The 17,098-nt window shown below is 38.3% G+C and overlaps 1 protein-coding gene across 2 annotated transcripts in view; it reads left to right on the forward strand.

Annotated features, from left to right (window-relative positions):
* Window positions 1-6,306: 6,306 nt before the first annotated feature.
* LIMA1_5 (LIM domain and actin-binding protein 1) overlaps window positions 6,307-17,098 on the forward strand; it is a 69,204-nt gene continuing 58,412 nt past the window's right edge. Inside the window, exons 1-2 of one of the 2 annotated variants that reach the window (XM_051215869.1) lie at window positions 6,343-6,415; window positions 9,946-10,046. In XM_051215869.1, coding sequence (XP_051066409.1) covers window positions 9,969-10,046 — 78 coding nt within the window. In that variant the 5' untranslated portion in view covers window positions 6,343-6,415; window positions 9,946-9,968. Of the gene's footprint in view, window positions 10,047-17,098 lie in introns of both variants that reach the window. The other variant, XM_051215866.1, reaches the window with a different exon arrangement.

Here is a 17,098-nt window from a genome sequence, read left to right on the forward strand (position 1 = left end):
GAAATTGACTAGACCTATGTTCCACAATTATGGGTGATGTAGTGCTGCAAGATATCTTCGGCTAAATGAGTCTTTACAAGATGAATAACAGCGAATGATGCTCATGTGATTATCAGGGAAAACATAAGTTGTAACCAAGGGGAGTACACTCCCAACTAATGCCTGTGATAATGGCTTGATCCATAGCCAGTTTTGTGGTAAATTTGACAGTGTTTTCAGTTTGTGGATTTGCCTGATTGTTTATACTAATGATTTGCATGCATGATTGTGTCGCTCAACCTCCAATTAAACTGATATGTTTTTAAGGTATTTACTGATTGAACAACCGATAAGGAAACATACTAAAGTCATCTTTAATGGATGAAGATACCGAGAAAACAACACTATTTAATGATAATTACAAGTCAATTTGTTGACCGATTTCGTTAATAGTTTCATCAATTTTATCAATCTTATTACGTGAACAGCAACTAAGTCAAATTACTAATTAACTGGGATAAAAGATATTTAATAAGCATAAGCATTAGAAAAATCGACGTGTGATGACAAAAGTGATACTGATAGCTGATAAATAACATAATCCATAATATTTGATAACATGTGTGGGAGAACCCATAGCCTAGCTTTATATACCGCCCCCTATGGTCGTTCAAATGACGAACAAAAACCTCATGAATCTAGATTGATATACAAATCAAAAAGATCTCATCTTGAACGTTCACCAAGCCTGAAAATAATGCCTAATTTAGTGTTTTAACGTTGGTAGTTACTCCTCGTTTTACATATGGAGTGGGTTCTCATTCAACTCATGGGATAGGAAATTCGGAGCACAAGGTCCTAATTCAAGCAAACAAAAATTTCAACATACAGCATACGATAATAAGAAATATAGTGCCTGTGAAAGCTAAGGTATTAATAAAACTAATGACTGTATCTTCTATTGTCTGAGTTTTTCTCGTTTTCTTCTATCGGATGCCTGCCACACAGTCCTGGTGTAAAAGTCCGAGTTAGCATGTTATACCCTGTCTTATTAAAGAAGTTAATCCAGCACAAAATTGAAAACATGAGTCTGAATGGTGAGCTTAGGAGAACGACCTCACTATCACGGATTGATTTATCTGTTCTCAATCACAAAGAACGAAGTATAGGTTGCCAATCAAAGTACAGGCAATAACAAGGGTATAATGCTGGATAGTTGTTTACCGAAGTAGGTAGAAGTGTATAGAAATATATGAGTTATGGGCAAGGTAACGAGTGGTGAAATAAAATTAATGGTAAGTCAATATAGTGTACAGGAGAGTAGAAAGCTGATGAGAAATAGACAAGGAAACCACAATAACTTGGTGCTAATGTTACTTAGTGCTACTCCAACAAGTCGATGGGTAACAGGCTCCATAGATGCAGGGCCACTGGTAGTAGGCAGTTCACTATGCGGTTCTTTGCGTTTTTAGGATGGTAGTGAGCGTCTCTTAGCGACCGCGTATCGATGGGCTCAGTGAGCCGCCTGTCTAGTTGAAGTTAAAAATTAGGGGGGAAGATGTTTGCAGTACAACTGCAAAGTAGAAAAAATAAGGCAATTTGGTTTATACATGGTAAACTCGCTTGGCGTCTTCCCAAAGACCAGCTCTGATGCTGAATACTGTAAATCAGTTTTGATAGCTGTTCTTATTCCCAACAAAACTGATGGTAGGAATTCTGCCCAATGTGTGGGATTTGAGCATGACATTAGGTTTTAAGCCGAGTTGGAAAAGTCTGGCCATCACATTATCCTGGTAATGATGTGTTGCGCAAAATATTCTGTTAAAGCGTAAAAGTTTAAATACGGTGTTGAATAGCTTAGGTTTGAGGTGATCTACTCTATCGGTCGTTATCGTTATAAGTGTGACAAGAATCTAACACAGTTCCGGATGAAAGCGTCTGCCACTATTTAAGCTCTGGGTTCAATTACTGGTATGACCACTGTTTGTGTATGTAAATAGATGATTAAAATCTTCCAAACGCGTAAAATAATCTACAAAGTCTGGACGATCATGGGTGAAACGTTTTATATGAAGTCAAGGTGTCAGACTTTTCGAGGAGAAAGTTTGTAACAGCTTGAGTTGGTTGCTTAAGAGTTGACCTCAAACAAACACACATATGCCAAAACAGTATAGTTCAAGTATTCATTCACTTCCTTATTTTGTATAGGCGTTATATTTCCTATTATCTTATATTGAATGTTGAGAGGCTTTGTTTGTCTGAACAAATAATCCCACGCTCCACTGTGAGTGCGCGAAGAAAAACAAAGACCTATTCACTACTTGTCTGGTTTCTTCTATCACTAGCAGGCGTGTCACCTATAGGCACGAAAAGTTTATTGACTTCCGCTTCTGATACACTGGTTAGATATTTATGAGGATGAAGTATTAATATTACTACGACCCTTGCAAACAATCAATTCTCTGTCTTCCAATATGTGACAGAAATGCTTTATGTTATGGAGTCTTCGACATATGGTGGTCTGCATGACTACTTGCTATCTATGAAATGTTCACCCCAACAACAGTTCCAGCAATTGCTGCGTGATTCAATATCTAGGTTTATAGGTTTTCAATTATTTATGGATCTGGAATGATAAACGTGATCCCCAAATGTGGATTTTTCATGGTATGACTAATTGATTTGTATAACTAACTAGGAAATTACCAGCTCTCATTGCATATAAAACAATTCGTTTCAGGAAGCCTGTCAAATATACTACTCATCTCACTAGTAGACATTAGAACTATCACTTTTTAAGTGCGTGAAAACACTGTAAATGCTATAAATGTGCTTGGTATCACTATAATTGTCTTTGTTCTAAGAGACCATTAGGATATTTATGAAGTAAACTACATCTGAGGTGTATCTACTTGGGGTATATTACAAAAAAATGAATACTAAAATTCGTAAAGTTGCCTTCGTTACTTACATTAAAGACCAGTGGAATTGCCCATTGAAATATCCATAATTATAACTTTCGTTGGTTCTCTTAAAAGATACATATTTCAGCTCCAAAATAATTGAAGCTGGTGTAGCGGTAAATAAATCCCCAAAATAAATAGCACTGTAAGTTTTCAACATTGGATGCTGACCATATGTTTTAGTGGACTTCCGGTCTAAGAAATGCTGCTCAAACATTCCAAAGATTCATAGACGACGTTTTTCGAGGTCTCAACTTCGTACACGCGTATGTTGACGACTGTCTAATCGCAAGTCCGGACAGAGAAACACATCTCAAGCATCTGGATCTTGTTTTCGAACGATTACAAAAACGTGGCATTACTGTAAACGTTCAGAAATGCCAATTTGGAACCGACTCATTAGACTTTCTGGGACACACTATCGATGCTCAAGGTATCCGACCCCTTAGAACCAAAGTGGCGGCCATTCTGGATTACCCAGAACCGACCACCGTCAAGCAATTACGCACGTTCAACGGCCTCGTAAGTCTCTATAGACGTTTCATACCGAAATGCGCATTACTCATGAAACCGCTAACCGACCAACTTCGTGGAAATGCGAAATCCATTAATTTGGACGACACCGCACGAAAAGCATTCTCCACAGTTAAGGAACTGATCGCTAAAGTAACAATGCTCGCACATCAGGACACCCGAGCACCCATTAGCATCGCAGTAGACGCATCCGACTCGGCAATCGGAGGAGTCTTACAACAATGGGTTAACAACTCCTGGCAACCCTTGGCATTTTTCTCTAGAAGGTTGCTAGACACCGAATCGAGGTACAGCACATTCGGTAGGGAACTCCTAGCCATGTATTGTGCTGTACGGCATTTCCAACACTATATCAAAGGCCGTGAATTCACTCTTTTCACGGACCATAAACCGCTCACTTTCTCGTTAAGCTCTCCTTCTGACAAGTACTCTCCCCATGAGTCTCGACAACTGGACTAAATTTCGCAGCTTACTTCAGGTATTCAACACATCTCTGGAGCAAACAATGTAGTTGCAGACGCTTTATCTCGCATAACTTCCTTGAACAGTTTCCAAGGAATCGACCTTCTTAAACTCGCCGAGCTTCAAAAGAAGACAGTGATCTTCAGCACGAGTTATCGTCCACAACACTTAAACTACGCATCAAACAGATGGGAACAGGTAAGGAAACTCTACTTTGTGACACATCTACAGGTAGGGATCGCCCAATCGTGCCGGAACATTATCGACACAATCTCTTCAATACATTACACAAACTTTCTCATCCAGGTGCTCGTGCAACCATCAAGCTTATAGCAGAACGGTTTAGCTGGCCTGGCATGAATAAAGACGTGAGGGAGTGGGCACGCTCCTGTGTAAGCTGCCAAAAATCTAAGGTTATCAGACACAATAAATGTCCCTTAGACTCGTTTAAAACTCCCGATGCTCGTTTCGACCATGTCCATCTGGATTTGGTAGGACCTTTATTAGATTCAAATGGATACTCTTATCTTTTAACCTGCGTAGACCGTTTCACTCGATGGCCAGAAGCAGTACCTATCAAGGACATCACTGCTGAAACAGTGGCCCGCACCCTCGTCGAACGATGGGTAGCAAACTTCGGCTGCCCTTCAACCATCACTACAGACCGCGGACGTTAGTTTGAATCTGATCTTTTCCGTCGTCTGACCACACTTTTAGGAATCACTCGATTCCGAACGACCGCCTACCACCCACAAGCAAACGGGTTGGTAGAACGTTTTCACCGACAACTAGAAGCTTCACTATCAGCTGCAAACGTTTCACAGTGGACCGACGCTCTTCCACTTGTCTTACTAGGTATTCGGAATGCAGTGAAAGCTGACATTGGATACACTGCGGCTCAACTCGTTTATGGAACGACACTTCGACTTCCAGGAGAATTCGTGGATCCTTCATCCTCTTCAATGAACATGGATCTAACCTCCTACACGAACAGGCTTACAAACGCAATGCGTTCAGTTAAACCTGCTTCCACTCGACCTCAATCAACTAATGTTTTCGTCCAACCTGACTTACGATATAGTACACACGTTTTCGTTCGTCGAGACTCGCATCGACGACCATTCGACTCAGCATACGAAGGACCTTTCAAAGTTCTTCAACGTGAATCTAAGCACTATATAGTCGATAAGAACGGAACCAACGATAGCATCAGCATCGGTCGCTTAAAAGCAGCGTATTTAGAAGGAAATCCTATCTACGTGGATTTTCCTTCGGTACAATCGAACGACACGACTCCGACACTTATAATACCTCATCCGACAACCAACGCACACGATGATACTTCGACAGTATCCGAAAATAAACTTAAAACGACGCGTTCTGGAAGAAGAGTAAGATTTCCAGAACATTTAAACGACTATTGCACGTAAGGCACTTCTCGACATTTTATATCATTTTTTAAAAAAAAACAATTTTAATATGCTTATATATTTTTATTTCTATTTAAAAAAAACGAAACAAAAAAAAAACAATTTTTTTAATGCTATTACGTGTTCATGAGTTTATTTTCCATTTTTTTTCCGCCGACATTGTGTTTTTACGCACATACGAGTGTATTTGGACATGCACTTACATTTTCTTTTTTCTTTTCCAGGACGGCTGGAAAAGAACGATGACGTTTATGAGGATCCGAAATTTTCATTGTACATTTTCTATTTTTACTATGTTGTACCTCGGTCCCATATAGTAAGGAAAGACGACCAGACGCTGCTAAATTTAGTAAGCTATCAGAAGGGTGTTTACCAACGACAAACTCGTTGGGTTTAAACTTCTGGTTGGCCGCGTCTTAGGGTCGTCACTGCCCCACTAGGAGGGGGAGTGATCTGTGCCGGTAAATAAATCCCCAAAATAAATAGCACTGTAAGTTTTCGACATTGGATGCTGACCATATGTTTTAGTGGACTCATCTAGCTGAAGGCGCTAGGTCAGGCATCCGCACCAGATCACATGTGATAACGCCGTGCTCAACATCAACCGCAATCGCTAGTCAGATTAGATCAGAGAATTCCGATATATTGGTCATCGCCAAATATACTCTTCCGATCTCCTCGACTCTGTCTTTTGATTTCTCTGGGTGGGAGCGAATTATATTAGAAGGTGTTACTGGTAGAAGCGTTGCCAAACACTGAATACCTGTGACATCATCACTGGCCACTCTATGTTACTTCTCGATTTCTCCTTTTGTTCATTCCTTTCAGTTCATGGGAGATGAAAACTAAGAGCAATTCAGTTTTTCACAATCCAAATAAACTTGAGCCAAATTACATAAAATCTTTTTGTTTATTGAAATCGTTAATACCTATTCAACAGGTTAAGCTATTGGTGGCGGCAATTCGTAAGTTATAGCTGCTCCCAGTAAATCTAGCTGTCGATACGACGTGAATTTATATGCGATTGCGTGTCTTTCGAAATTTCCGGTAGGGATATTTTTCTTCTCCTTCTGACAAGAATAACGCTCGACTTGGTTTTTAAGTGATTACTGGTCACTTCTGGTGTAACATGTTGACTAGTATTCTTCTAAATCACTTCCTACGTAAAACTATTGCAATAGACTCAGTTTTGTTACTGTTATTGGCAAAGCTTTTTAACGCCATAATTTATGTCGTAATAATCCACTGTGGTCTACAGACTTTAGTACTGCTTACCCCAACCCTAACCGAGGCATTGTAGTACAATATTTTCCAGTGGTTATGAGTACCTGCAATTAAAGAATTTCGGCTGTATAACGGTAAATTGTGTTAAGTTTTTGGGATATACAAATGCTTAGCTAAAGGTAACCAAAGTGACTGGTGCGAAACTTTAACTTTTACATTGTTTCTACGTTTTTGGTTAAATTCTTATTTATTTGGACACAAATATTGGTACAAGGGTGAAACAAATGCATATGGCCCACATATTATTATTGAGGTTGTGAAGAGACAGAGAATGCAAAGTGCGTGTAATGAGTAAGAACAAAAACGAAAATGAATTTGGTTTATAAGAGTTAAATAATAATAATATTAATAATAATTTTGGGAGAAACAGCTTCTGCAAGACTAATTTATGGACGACCTTTGAACGAACTTTAAGTAACCTTGAGAAATATTAGCTAACCAGCAAACAGACATTATAAAATAAAAATATTTTATACAAAACCAAGAAAGTAAAGTGGATACACTTCTTATACGTGGTTCAAAAACTTGTCAAGGTTAGAAAGAGGTTCTAAAATCGTAATGCATGCATTAGAGGAAATCATCCATACGGCTACAGAATAGTCATTCTCTAGAGCCATGATAAAGTCCCAAAAACTTTTTCAGCCTCGACCACATAGCTTCAATATTGTTTATGTGCACTCCGGTTGTTGAGTGCAGAAAATGCTACTTGTGGATAACGACACGATGCACATAACCAAGCCTATGTAGGAGTCTGTACGTTCTCTAAACATCCGTATATATTGTAGTACCTGGCTGCAGCCAGTCACTGGTGCTTGTATTATCCAGTTCGCAATAATTGTCGTAATTTGCCTTAGGAATTATATATGGGGTTTTCATCACGAACTGACATCAGCTATAATGCCAGAAATTTATCCAGCCAAATGGATGAAAGGCTTTCGCGTTAAAATCCGAGATCTATTATCTTATACCTGATTGTTCCGTCCACAAATTATAGTCCCGCCGTTTTATTTGTTATAGTCGCTCAATTATCACGCTTTGTACAAAATTCTCTGTGAACCGATCGTACGTTAGCATTAAGCACCGAAGTGGGCGCCGTAACCTTGAAATCTCTAAAACGCCTTTGGTTGGCTCGTCCATAAATTAGAGTCTCGCCAAAGTAAGAAGAAATTACAGCAGGATCGCCACTGGCTTTTATTCTGAGCCATGGCTGATGACGATTCTAGCCAGTGTTGTACTATATCTAGGGCCCCAGCCAAGGAGTCGCGAAGAGACAACAGAAGCCATTCTTGTACAGCTTTCTTTCATAGCACGACACCATATACTGACCACCTCTGCTTTTTTTCAACCAGCCTCAGTGTCAGCAAATAATGCACAACGTGGAATTCTCTGGGACGACATCCGTGAGACACGTTCAAGCCATCGAAGCCAATTTTTGAAGATAGTGACACTAATCGAATTATTGTCGCAGTGCTCAGACACATGATGCCGAACCTCAGCATTAGGAACATGGTGTTGCTACTGAATGTCAGCAATCCTCCAAAGACAACGATGATCAAACACAGAGAGTCTTTTAGTACCCTCAACTCGGAGAAGCCAGGTTTCACAAGTATGGAGCAAAACTGCTCTCACTGACGCGTTGTAGATACGACCTTTTACAGCCAGACTAACATCACGAAGGCACCAAAGGCGGCCCAGATTAGCATAAGCCTCTTTAGCTTTCACTAAAAGTGAATTAACCTCATCACTCACTCCGCCGACACCACCACTTAGACACTAGAGGGATCGTTAATTCGTACAATTCAGCACATGCCTTCTGCCAAAATACCCATATGATATCTATACTTGAAAACTAATTTCCATCCTATCCAAATATGCCTGATGTTTAGTAGTTGTTGTTCATATTGATTATTATTGGGAAATCTTAATGGGAATGCTGAGGGTTCTCGTGATCATTTCATTGGGATTCAATGTGAAACACTACATCTGTATTAGAAAACAGCATTGGATCCATTAAAAGACAATAAACTGAGTCTTGCTAATTACTGATGGGATCCAGCCTAAAATGTTTTTTTTTTACTTGCACTACTTCCAGTCGTCTGTTTGTTTCAGGAATCATCTATTACTACTATACATTTAATGGATATATATTTTATTGTTATCTTCGGTACCAACAGCTTATTTCTTTTTCAGACGAGTAGTTTGCGACCATATCCAATAGTTAAAGCCGTCGATACTAAATTCGGAAAATTTCTCGTCGGCATCTACAACATACTGGTCACTGAATGTTAGATAATGCCGCTAATAAAACTATCCACCAACCATTGAAAATCACTGGAAAGTTTTAGCAGTAAAACAAGTAGAGAGACCACTGATATGACCAGCACCAAGTATTTCGTCACCAGAAAACAATCATTACAACTGAGGTTGTTATATTTAACTGAAAAGCGGTATGAAATATGGATAGTCGGACTAACTCAGTTGGTGCCATTAATCTGCAACACCGACTTCAGCGGTTTGATCATGCTCTACGATGTCATCTCAACGAACTTCTTATCGTGAATTGTTTGCTGATATTAGAATTGGATTAAAAGACCGAAAGGTGGTCAGTTTATGACACTTTACCCTGACCGATGGATCGATAGAACTAGGATATATGAGTTCATCTCGGTTCCTTGGCGACGGTAGTAAAGTTGGTGTAGCTTGAAATGTTATCAATAATCTTACAATAGAGGACTAAGGATGATATTGTAACTACTCATTACAATTTTTATACAAGTGATACGATCTCACTTGACCAAATCAACTTTTTTTGTAGAGCTGTGTTTTGATAAATACTTCTCATACTCATTTTTCGATTGTGCTACACTTATATCCTTTAATTCTCTACAGCATTGTCACTTCGTTTGGATGGTCCATCTTTTTGTTGTCTTGTTTTTCCAGGATTTGTATTTCTTAGCCTTCCAATCAACGGTTTTAGCTGTGTAAAAACTTCAGTAAGCTTGCAATAAACCCTGCTTCGGTTTGGGCGCCCGAGCAGTATCTCAGCCCTTACACTAATTTGATTTGTGTCGCGCATATATATTTGGTGTCTCCTTGTACCAATGTTTATCTGTTTAAATAAGTTAATGAATAATCATCTTTCCATGTCACCAAGATTTTAGCTCATGCAATCCGTTTTAGTTTGCGTTGCTTACATTAATTTCCCCATTTTTAGGACTACTATGATAAAATTAAGCAACAATTGAAGTGGTTATTTACATTCAGTTGTCAAAACTGTTCATTCTGTTTTTTAGTCCTTTAGAAACTATTTAACAAGATGGATTCATATAGTGAACATGATGATCAAAGAGAATTGGCAATAATTATACACGAACAAGAAAATCAGCATGATGGAGTGAGTAGACGTAAAAATCATCTATATTTCTATAACATAAAGTAATGAGTATTTATTAGATTTATTTCCCACGGTTATGTTTTAATTGTGCACTGTGGATGAGATTGTCACTAAAACAATAATGTTTAATAGTTTATCATACATTGTTGGATACTTAGTTATCACATGACTAAGTGAGTAAAGTATGGTGATGCTTATTTTGTTTTGAATAGTTTCCGTTTATTCTTACAGTGTGAATTTAAACTAGTCGAAATGTTTCCACTACGTTTTAATAAAAGTAAGATATCTCAATGGGCAGTTGAATTTTCTGTGTAACTAGTATTTGAACGTACAAATAGCGAATACGTCTTTACACATGAAGAAACGTTTTGTGGTGCTACGTGACAAAGGATATGTAAATTCCTTTAGGCAGAATTTAATACCATCTGGTTGATACCCTCTGACTTTTGAGTGTCCACTCAGCCAAACTTGAAAACCACCCGTCAGGTATATCTTCGTTCTAAAAATTCATAAACAGTAATCAGTGTTTTTTGACCGTTGTGCAATTACCTTTATTGAAATGTTAGGATTTTTGTGTTAACACTACAGAAATCATACAACTTAGTTTTAATAGTTTTTTTTATAGGAATTAAAACTCGTTAAAAATTGCCATGTTATTTTAGTTTCTCTCGTGTACACGATGTAAAAAAAACAAAATCAAATACGGTTGTTTAGTAAAATCATCCACTGAACTAATGAAAAATCATAAGTAAACACTTACACTACTGTTTGTGTCAGGTTGCTAACACAGTTTTCACATAGATTTCATAGTAGTGATATGTTTTGTTGAGATAATTACATTTTCATATTATTATCGTATAAAAGACATGATTAAAGTTGGCTAACTTGAGTTTTTCCACTTCTTGTCATACTCTTTTATGCATATTTTTCATATTTCATACGATAATAACTTGTACTAGATTACCGAGTTTCATTAAATTGGATTGAAATAATTTCATGAAAACTGAATTGATCACCATAAATACGTGCGTTAGAATAGTTCAAAGGATTCATATTAGTTATTAAGCCTTTAGCTTAGTTGAACAGCTTCCTAAAATCAACAATTGGAGTTGTTTCCTCCGATGAACATTTAGAATAGAACTCGAAAATCACTAAAATTCCTGAAGCCACCAAGTTTTACATTCAACTTGTTTACAAACATTATGTTTTTGACTGATTTAAATATTCATATGGAATGCTTACCAGTCAAATACTCGTATCTTGTAATTTGGATGACGGGCTGATAATAATTAAACTACCGAACTGATGATACGGAGTGAATTAGTTGAGTGTGTCGACCGCTTCACTTATCTTGGAAGTCTCATAAGCCCTTATGGTCTGATGTGTAACGAAATCTCAGCACGGATAAAGAAGGCTCGACTAGCTTTTGCCAACTTGCGTCATTTATGGAGTAGGCGAGATATCCGTCTGTCAAACAAAGGACGTATTTACTACGCGGCGGTTCTTTCCGTCCTACTTTATGGCAGTGAAACATGGCCGGTAAGAGTAGAGGATGTTCGTAGGTTACTAGTTGGTGGTTGGAGGTAGTCGACAGGAAACCCTGGACCCGGGTTCCGTGTTACTTGGCACTCGTCAGCAAAGTGTACCTGTAATCTTGAGGGAACTGGTGCTCCCTGGCGGATGGTTGAGAGCATTCGATCTGCACTAAATAAGGACTTGACACACATGACATTGATCACCACCCAGTGATCAATCAATTGTGGTAGGTTACTAGTATTTGATCATAGGTGTCTTCGAAATATTGCTCGTATATCTTGGGACCATCGAATAAGTAACGCAGTTGTTAGGAAACGGGTACTAGGTAAGGATGGCAAATCAATTGATGAAGTAGTGAAAATTCATCAGTTGAGATGGCTGGGACACGTGTTACGTATGCCCAACCACCGACTACCTCGACGTGCGATGCTCAATTGTATAGGAGTAGGTTGGAAGAAAGCAATGGGCGGCCAGACCAAAACATGGCACAAGTTCATGAAGTCACTGACAATTGGACTGAGTCATGTTGTTAGGTGTAGACTGCCTGGTTGGGGACCGCGAGATGATAGCAACCGATGGTTAGAGACCCTGAATGACATGGCTCAAAATCGTTTGCAAAGGCGCTGGTGTATTCACTCTTTGTGTTCTCCCTATTTCTAATATCTTGAATCCTCTTTGTCTTTTTTCTCTCTCCAAATTTATTTCACTGAATTATCTTCAAACCCTAATGTTTCCGATTACTGCCTATACTCTTACCGCCTCTACCACTACGGGATTTGAATCGACAACTGCATCTCTGTGCTAATGTGGTGTGGCAACTCGAACTGACGTACGTACGTACGAAGTTCTACGTTGTTACTGACTGACTGAAATAACCGTTGAAAACCAGGAAGCACTGTTTTATACTGGTATGAGAATTCTTGGCAGTGGGCATCCATGACCTCTGGGTCTTAGGTCTCACACGTGATCGCTTGTCCCCTAGACTGCTGAGCCGGCATCCATTGATTTGCATGTTTAACTTAAATCAACTTTTAATATCGCTCAACGACCTCCCATTGTACTTAGTGAGTAGCTGCCTCACTTGTATGTTACCTCAATACTTGAAAATTGACTTAAATAATAATATTTTTTCAATAGCAGCAAATACTTTAACTCTTGTTTTGTCACACTAAACATTGGAAGTTTAACTGTATGTTCATTCATAAGAGACATTATTACGAAATTCTTTTCCAAAGACCGTAACGTGAATAAATATAATCTGATCATGTTTATGTCAAGAACTATAAATAATTGACATCTGAACAACAAAATATCAAAAATGAATCGAGTGGAAAAATTGTAATTCATTTATTTATGCTTCATTATTTCACTCTCAATGACTATAGCTAACAATTCACACACGACTACTTTTGTGTAACTGGATTGTTTACTAAAATTTGGAGTTATTATTTATAAAAAATTTTGATATGCATGGGATTAATTTACAGATTATATTCACTAAAAATATAAACAACTGTTTAAATTGCGAAAATGATAATTCAACATATCAGTTATTTAAATAACAGTACAATTTATCGCTAGTCAAGATTCATCTCTGCTTATGATGCTTGGGACTCAAGGCAATATCGAGGCGATCCGCACAGGATACACATATGCCAATAAGAGACTGATTAGTTGCAGGCCTAAACACCAATGGGAAGATTTATTTATTTTAACACATAGATATTGGTACAAGGAGACACCAAATACATATGCGCCACACAGATCTCATTTGATATGTGTGAGGGTTGTGATACTGCCCGAGTGCCCAAACCGAAGCAGGTAGTTTTCTAAGGGGGCCACACCCGGAGCCTTTGACATGGTCTGGTCCACAAGGCAGTGGACCATCGTAAGGAGATGCAGTCCCATGGTAGTCGGTGGCCAACGATTGGTCCATACGCCATTTGTCCCTCCAGGATCCTGGAGCCCATGTGCATCATTGGTTTGGAATCAGGGTTTTCCAACTCCCCTAGGTGGACTCTTCATGTCTACCAACCCGGTTAAAGCGCCGGACGTTCGCTTTTCGTCTTCTCAATTTCGTAAACAACACCCGTGGTGCGAGAAGGCAGTGAACAGGACTTCCCTGGCGGAGGCTATATACGCGTGGCCATGTGAGAACATTTCGAGAACATTTCCCCACTCTCGGCCGTACCAGGTATTTGGGGGGAAGATTCAAACAACCAATACAAAGATGAGCTTCTTTTCACGTTTTTTTTAGAGGAAAATTATTTATTTACTGTATTTTCAAGTTATATTAAATAAGTGTACTTGTGTATTAGTTAGCTATGGACAAAGTAGGACTTTTCGTAGAGATGTCCACTGATTCCAGTCAACACAATTCTCAGCAACAACGCCATAAAAGATAATCCAATTAACATCATTGGTAGTGAAAACACCACAAAGATGCACTTTGAAATTAATAAATAACATTGGAGAATGGAAATTATCAAATAATAATAAGGCAAGTTTGGAAGGGAAGTATATCATAAGTACGTTTTCTATACTTAGTCATCTTAAGCCATTTTGCTGTTTCCACCCATAAGTGACTAATACGTGGATGTCAATCAAGAGATCTGCAGTTCTTTACATAATAACCTATGCCTAACTTCAGCGTTACTTTTTTAACATCAACAATTCTTTGAAAGCATTTGTCGCATTACATTACTAAAATGCACGCATCATTATTAATTAGTATAATAATGTATTTTGTCAGTTACTTAAAGTGCTTTATGTTTTTTGAAGAATACGTAACGCGTGCTATTAAAAATACTAGTAATTATTAACTGACGAAATTAGAGGATTCATAACGCGCTGATAAGTATTTCAACTGATATCAGTTCCACTATTTTCGGTTTTTTTTTCTATCAAACATGGTGGTATACAAACAATTAAAGCACATATTTGAAAACCAGTTGTTTGGTTTTTTTTGCCTTCTCACTAATCATACATGTAGTATGTTACCTTTTACAATTGATTGTCTGATTTGTACCTCAAATAAAAAGATTGGTTGAAAGGAAGGGTTTTTTTCCAGAAAATTGATTATTTTAAATGAATCGATTATCTGAAGAATAGTTAGAAAATAAGCATGAAACTATCTAGATGTTTCATATTTGAAGGTTTCGGATACTTCACAACCTCCACCACTTCTATTGTTTATACTTTCTTCAAACAGTATAATGTATACTCGAAAATCTTGAGGTAAACTCTTTTGGATTCTAACTTATTGTCCTGATAACATTGCCGTTATCATGAACATTGATAGTTCTGTGTCTTGTCGTCAGATAGCTTGCTATTGTTAACTCTTATTGAACAGTGGAGAGTATACCACAATATCTATCTGTAATTTCTTGGCTTTTAATAGTTTATCAAATTACGTCTATCCTGAATAAAATGTATGCCCTTCAAAGAGAAGCAAAAGTTCAATTTAGTTTATTGAAATGTTGCTGAGTGGTAAAACATTCTTTATGTAAACCAACGTAAAATGTTTAGATATATTTTTACTTATTGCTAAGTTTTATCAATTTATACGTAACTTCTCTTTTCCTTTTTGTAATTCTTAACTCTAAACAACTAGATTAAATGAAAATAATGATATGAAAGTTTCTTAGCAATACTTCCAAAAGGTGTGGTAATAATTACGCATCAATATCTTTTATCCTAAATTAAAAATATTTCCTCAGTAATTAACCTTTCAGTTGAGCTGAAACACTTATTGTTTAAGTCAGCGGAACAGAGTGTCGTTGGTACTGTTTTCCTGCTTTGTATTTTTTTAAAACGGTGTGGACTTTTTTGTATCGACATAAATTAGTAGAACAGTCTCGATTGTTCAAACTTTACATTACTCACAAAGGAATGTTGGTTGCTCCCTCAACACACTAGTAATGGTAACGGTTTATTCACTAGAATTAGTTTAAACTGTGTCGATATATTGTTGGTTTATCCGAAAATGAGCAGTTGTAAAGAGTATTTACAGTTTACATCATTCTAATTTAAATATCCGTATACCGTAGCAGGAAACTGACTTGTGGAATCCATTAATTTGGCGGGAAGAGTGATATATTTTTCACGATTATCACCCGATGAATGTGAAATCGGGGATTTTCATATTCTGATTTGACCACACGACCATATATTGTTTTTTTTCAATTCCTGAAGGCCCTGAGTTTAATCTCGTTTACACCATAGGTGTCTATACACTCCTGGATAAACCTTAAAATTAAGCAAATCCTCCCCCCAGACTGTAGTTTTTAACGCCTTACTTACTTACCTACGCCTGTTACTCCTCGTGAAGGAGCATAGGCCGCTCACCAGCATTCTCCATCCAACCCTGTCCTGGGCAATCCTTTCTAGCTCCGTCCAGTTGTAATTCATCGTTTTCATGTCTGCTTCTATTATCCGACGCAATGTGTTCTTTGCCCTTCCTTTTTTTCGCTTCCCTTCAGGATTCCAAGTTAGGGCTTGCCTCGTGATGCAGTTTGACGATTTGCGTAATGTATGTCCTATCCATTTCCATCGTCTTTTCCTAATTTCTTCTTCAGCTGGAAGTTGGTTTGTTCTCTCCCGCGGAAGGCTATTGCTGATGGTATCCGGCCAATGGATGTTGAGTATCTTGCGTAGACAGCTATTTATAAATACTTGTACTTTCTTGATTGTGGTTGTTGTAGTTCTCCAAGTTTCAGCTCCATACAGTAGAACTGCCTTGACGTTCGTATTGAAGATTCTCACTTTGATATTGGTTGAAAGTTGTTTTGAGTTCCATATGTTCTTCAATTGTAGGAATGCGACCCTTGCTTTGCCGATCCTCGCCTTTACGTCTGCATCTGAGCCTCCTTGTTCATCGATCATGCTTCGCAGGTATGTGAAAGACTCTACATCTTCCAGAGTTTCGCCATCAAGTGTGATTGGATTGCTGTTCTCCGCTTTGAATTTGAGGACCTTAGTTTTCCCTTTGTGTATGCTGAGGCCTACTGATGCAGAGACTGCTGCTACACTGGCTGTCTTCATCTGCATCTGTTCGTGTGTACGTGATAGGAGGGCTAGGTCATCTGCGAAGTCCAAATCGTCTAATTGATTCTGAGCTGTCCATTGTATTCCGTGTTTTCCTTCAGATGTTGAGGTCTTCATAATCCAGGCGACCACCAGAAGAAAGAGGAAGGGAGAGAGTAAACAGCCTTGTCTGACTCCGGTCCTTACTTGGAATGCGTCTGTCAGCTGTCCTCCATGCACTACTTTGCACTGTAGTCCGTCGTATGAATTCCGGATAATATTGACAATCTTCTCAGGAACTCCGTAGTGTCGAAGAAGTTTCCATAATGTCTTCCTATCTACACTGTCGAATGCCTTTTCATAATCAATGAAGTTGATGTATAGTGATGAGTTCCACTCAACTGATTGTTCGACGATGATCCGTAGTGTTGCAATTTGGTCTGTGCACGACCGATCCTTACGGAATCCAGCTTGTTGATCTCGAAGTTGGG

The sequence above is a fragment of the Schistosoma haematobium genome, chromosome 4, assembly GCF_000699445.3.
Source record: "Schistosoma haematobium chromosome 4, whole genome shotgun sequence".
NCBI lineage: Eukaryota > Metazoa > Platyhelminthes > Trematoda > Strigeidida > Schistosomatidae > Schistosoma > Schistosoma haematobium.